Genomic DNA, 5,693 nt, shown 5'->3' on the forward strand with positions numbered 1-5,693 from the left:
TAATATATAAAATTTATTTAGATATACTTAGATCATTATATTTATCGTATTCTATTTCTATTATTCATATTTTTTTTTTTAGGATAAATCAAAATAGCATATAACCTTCCCGGGAAAATCCAGAACATTTAGCACAAATACCCACCACCATCAAATGAACGGAATGAAAGAGCATACGGAGCAAAGAAATATTGATGTTAGTATATTACATAAGATTCAGATGCCTATAATTCATCATGATAAGAATATTTTAAAATGAATTTTTAGTATACATATTTTTTTGAGAAAAGAAAATGCTTTCATACAACATAAGCAGAAATTATAAATAAAATTAAAATGATAAAAAAAGTTAACTTGAAATTAAACCATCTTAATCACATTTTTTCTTATGTACAATATTCATATTCAGCTTCGATAACTCTTAGGCTTGTCCCTCCACTGATAAAAAAGAAGAGAAACACTGCTGAATAAAGAAAAGTGTTATTTTTATTGATAAATACCAACTAAACTAACCACATATCTAATATGATACTACTCTTTAGAAAATTAAAAACTATTATTAGAGAAATCACTTATCATAATCAAACTATTTCTGTCTTCAGGAAATCCTTCTACAATGAAGCATGTTACTCTTTGCAAAATGAATATGTATGTTAAGGATACGATAAATCTAAACTGAGGTTTCTCATATATTGATTATGTCCATATCTACTCATTTTAAATATAAAGAAAAATCTAATATAAATGAACAGGAATCATCAATAATGTAATATCAAGTTTAAAATAATAATTTAGCAAATATGTGATCATAATTATATTAGTTAAGTAAATTATCATAAATTCAAGAAATAGTACATTTCAAATTGTTATAATAAAGAAATCATATATTAATTTATAATATAAACAAATAGTTTTCAAACTACATTATGAAAAATACAGTTTGTTATGAACTTGGTATGGAATCAGTCTCCTATTACTAAAGTAGATAAGCATACGTTTTGGAGGGGGGACGTAACAATATAAAACCTGGTGAGAGGAACTCCAAGACACATTCGAAAAAGAACAGTGAACTAGTCAACATGTACAAGGTACGTCAGCTAATTTATCATGTATCGTACCACAATTTATTATGTGTTAATAAATATTAATAAACTATTTTAAAATTTCAGGCAGTGTTAGTTCTGTGCCTGGTTGGAGTTGCCGTTGCTCAGTACGGACACCACGAGCACCATGAAGAACATGTTGTAGATTATTATGTGAGTTTCTATTAACAATCTCTTATTATTAACAATATATTAATAATTAATATAATTATTCATGATAAAATTTATTTATGTAGGCCCACCCAAAGTACAAGTTCGACTACGGAGTTCATGACTCTCACACCCACGATGTAAAGAAGCAAGAAGAGACCAGGGAAGGAGACGTCGTCAAGGGCTACTACTCCCTCTACGAACCCGATGGTACAGAGAGGATCGTCCACTACACCGCCGACAAGAAGAACGGTTTCAACGCCGTCGTAGAGAGGAAAGGACACGCTAAGCATCCTCATGTCGAGGGATCCAAGGAAACATTCTTTAAGCATCACCACGACCATCACTACTAGTTTTAAACACTATCTAAAATAATGTAAATATTTTTTGTAAAAAAATAAATTTTTAAAATAATATATTATGTATGATTTACAAAACTACACCTTCACTCGAGAAAACATCGCATTTTTAAGCCGGACGAGGTCGGGTAGTTATCTTGTTTAGTTATGGATTGAAATTATAATATAAATTTGCGAACTGGTAGGGAGTGAAAGTTTATTTTATTGGAGATAAATCCCTAAAGTTTTCGCTCCATTTAACAAACTAACACGAAAATCATTCTATGTAACTTTTTTAAAGTAGAAGTTGGACTTTTATTTTATTGAAGAGAATGTACAATCAGCCACAGATTAAGGACATTAAGTGTAACTGTTAAAAAGTCTTAAGAATCACAGTGGATGCTTTATGGTTTGTAATAAGTTGCCAATTTCATCGGGAATTACAAATGGAATCAACAGTAGACTATCTCATAAAAGGTTCATAAAATTCCACTCCCAGTTACTGACAACTTGGGGAATCCAACCTTATCTAGAAGACTGAAGCCAGGCTGCATAAGTACATCCTGTCATAAATTCTATATTTATCGATTCTTTTATTGACATTACTACATTTAATTTTAATTTGTCTCTTCGTCTTTTTCTGAAATCGACTTTTTTTCCCATTTGAAGTCAATTATCTATTTTATTAAATTCATAAATGTCATTGTTTTTGTGATTAATTTTTCTTTTTCTCTCTTCTCAAGAATTATTATTTTTATATATTTATTGTATCTTAATTTTTTTCTTTCTTTCTTGCTTATAACATTGTAAATAGTAAGGAGTGTCTTTTATACGAGACTGTAACCTTCCCCTCCATAATCAATTGTTATATTAACCTTGTAAGGCACACCAGACCGACAGAGTATTAAATAAAAGTTCAAATATGTGCTGATACAATATGCACAGAATTAAACAAAAAAATGTGAATTATAGCATTAGTACTCACTGAATTAAAAGAAAAAGTAATAATAAAGAAATATAAATAACAGAAAATATTATCATGATTTTTGTATATAAAAATATGATTCTATATCCAAAATATCATAAAATTAAACAGATCAAATAATAATAAATAACAAACAAAAAATAATATATTTACAAAAAAAAAAAAAAGAAAATTAAATTTAAGTTATATCAAATAAATACTCATCCTCACCTATTTACAATATTTACACTCTGCAGGGAATTTCTAGCCATCCTCGTGTGAAAGGCAAAGCAGGGCTACATGAGATCATTTGTATATTTGATGGCTCTAGTATAAAAAACTGAACCACATAGCTCAAAGTAACAAAATAAATAATATTCACAGCTATGAATCAGGTTTAACGAAGATATTTGGTAAAGAAAAAATCAATTAAAAGTAAATTGATGAATTAAACTTTAATAATTAATGCTCTTTTGGTCATTTTAAAATTCGTTAAGCAGCAAAGATATACAAAGGAAGTATGCATTTGTTAAATTAATTTATTATTTATTTATAATGGAAAAAATGATCGTTTGTAAGAGTTGCCATAAAGGTATATTTACTAATCAAATATAATTACTTAAATGAAAAAAAAATAAAACTTTATACGACGGTACTATGAATTTCTTATACATATAAAACTTGAAAAAATCACCTCTATGAAAGACTGATATATATACACCTATAAATCCTCATACATGCCTCATATTTATATCTAATCGTGAAAATACAATGAAGATATTCAAAGTTTTACAGATTTCACAGAACATTTTTACAAGGATTTTGATATCACTATTGTTGAATGATATCTATTAATTGATCAACATGTTATAATAAATTCTTTTCTAGTTTTGCAATCAATCTGCAACACGTAATTGAATTCCTAATTACAGGCGCATTAGATAAGCCATAGATACAAGTAGTAATTAATAGATTTAGCTGAGTAGTTAAGATATGCATCAAAATCAGCTTTAAAAGTAAGCAAACTAATTGCAGAGGAATTACTGAAAAAATGATTAAGAACGAACTGCTTAAAAACTTGGCATAACTTACCAAAATTGTAATTTTATAAAGAATAAAAAATCTTATTTACTGAAGTCTTCACAAAACTAAACCAATCCAAAATGGATGGACACAATCAGGAAATTCAAATTGGTTGGAATAATGGAATCCTTTGTAATAATAGCATAGACAAATTAGTTATTTGTCAACAATGCCCGTGTTGCCAACAACTTAAGAACAACAAATTTGACGATTTTTACCTGATTCCTCATTACATAAAAACATTTTAAATTTCCAACATAATGAAATAGTCTTCATTTCACTTATGAGGTCATGTTTATGTTTTAGACCGAATAAATACGGTAATTCAATTTTTTTTTTTTTAAAGATTTTTAAAGCCTGAATTTCATAAATTATAAAAAGAATCTTTAGAAATATAATTTTCTTAAGAGAATAAAGTTAATAATAACTTTTTGTAAGTGACTCCTGGTTGAACGTAAAATATTCTAATTAATAGATATTTTAACATTGTCAAAGTTTTCATTTTCTTGGTTTTCATGGTTTACGACTGAGCGCCTTGAAATAATTATGGGATAAAAACCGCTCGAAGTTACAATATACCTTACCTCTTCTCTACGCCTTTAATTCGATTTTCAGCAATATGAGTATAACAGTGTCTTGAAACGTAAATAAGTATCCAATAAACTTTACTTTTATGAGAGAATAAAAAATATTTTTCTTGAGAAAAAAAAATAAAGATTTTAGCTAGCTCTAAAATGAGATACAAATAATTAATGGGACAAATTTGTTTTTTCTCATAGAAAAATTACATTGCTATAATAAATGAATTTAAAAAAAATTTAAAAAAAAAAACCAAATTCCATTCTTTTGACCAATGAAATATTTATTAGGTTATTTGATCAAATATTAACGATATGTTAACAGAAAAAAAAATAGATAGAAACAATAAAACATGTAAACTGTTAGTACGAATCGAAGATTTTCTTTTTATCTAATCCTTCCAGTTATTATTCATGAATTACCTGAGCTAACATAACATGGAACATGATGTAAGTATTCATTTATGATAAACATACGAATATTAAGATATTGGTATGACACGTTCCTGAGATAATTGGTAAGTCTCATTATCCATGACCTACATGATCAAGAAACTGCATCATACTCAGCAATATCCAAGCTAGTTTCAATTAAAAGAATAAACAATACTTCTACACCCCACTGTATAAATTAATCTATGAAATATTATTATTATTATTCATTTAATATATGAAAATATATATAGATCACCACCAGCAAAGCGGACCCTCCCGCTCAACATAGTTTAAATGCGCGCACAGTACATACCTGCAACACCCCATAAAGTACCCATGCGTAGAAAAAGGAAGGAAACTTCAACTAGCATCTTTTGTACTTATTTATTATTTATTTTTTCAATTTGGAGGGTACGAAAAAATGAAAAAAAAACCAAAATATATAATTTAAATTAGTTACTAATTATATCAGTAAAAACAATGAAAAGTGTTTTGAAACTTAGTGGGGATTTTTTAAATTTTAAAAACCTCCAACTCAAAAATTTCCAATAAAATGAGTTAACAACAATTAAATAAATAAAAATAGTAATATGCATTCATATTGTCGAATTTTTCACTTTATTTTTCTATTGCTTGGTGAAACAATCTTGAAGTCTCCTCTTCCCGTTTTAAGTAAGTATTTCAAAAAAGATATAGGAACTTCCCTCCATGAGGGTCTTGGTGGGGCGGGTCTGGGTGGGATGGATGCCCTTTTTTTGGGTTATGATCTCCTCTATTGAGGTTGTGGATTCAAAGTTTCTTGAAGATTAAATATGAAGGTAGGTTCAATTTTTTTTTTTCTTGGGAATTAAGATGTTCATGGTTGAAAAAAAAAATCATTTCAATAGAACCTTCAATTTACATAAAATTAAAATCGTTAGTTACAAGATAAACAGATATTAAATAAATGAAAGAATCTTTTATCAAAAAATAAATAGCTAACAATAAAAGAATACAAGGCTTGAGCCTTTTTAAAAATATTAATCTGTTTTTAATTCATAGT

General features: G+C 27.6%; 2 protein-coding genes across 2 annotated transcripts in view; one reads left to right on the forward strand and one right to left on the reverse strand.

Moving 5' to 3' along the window:
* Positions 1-5,693, reverse strand: part of Lmpt (Limpet) — a gene marked incomplete at its 5' end in the record, with an annotated part of 767,445 nt that overhangs the window by 500,487 nt on the left and 261,265 nt on the right.
* Positions 1,080-5,693, forward strand: part of LOC106682997 (cuticle protein 7-like) — a 38,707-nt gene continuing 34,093 nt past the window's right edge. Inside the window, exon 1 of the mRNA XM_067051030.1 lies at positions 1,080-1,088. Within this exon, the coding sequence (XP_066907131.1) occupies positions 1,080-1,088 (9 nt within the window). The remainder of the gene's footprint in view (positions 1,089-5,693) is intronic.

Source organism: Halyomorpha halys, unplaced genomic scaffold (assembly GCF_000696795.3).
Source record: "Halyomorpha halys isolate HHAL.00 unplaced genomic scaffold, Hhal_1.1 Scaffold458.1, whole genome shotgun sequence".
Taxonomy (NCBI): Eukaryota; Metazoa; Arthropoda; class Insecta; order Hemiptera; family Pentatomidae; genus Halyomorpha; species Halyomorpha halys.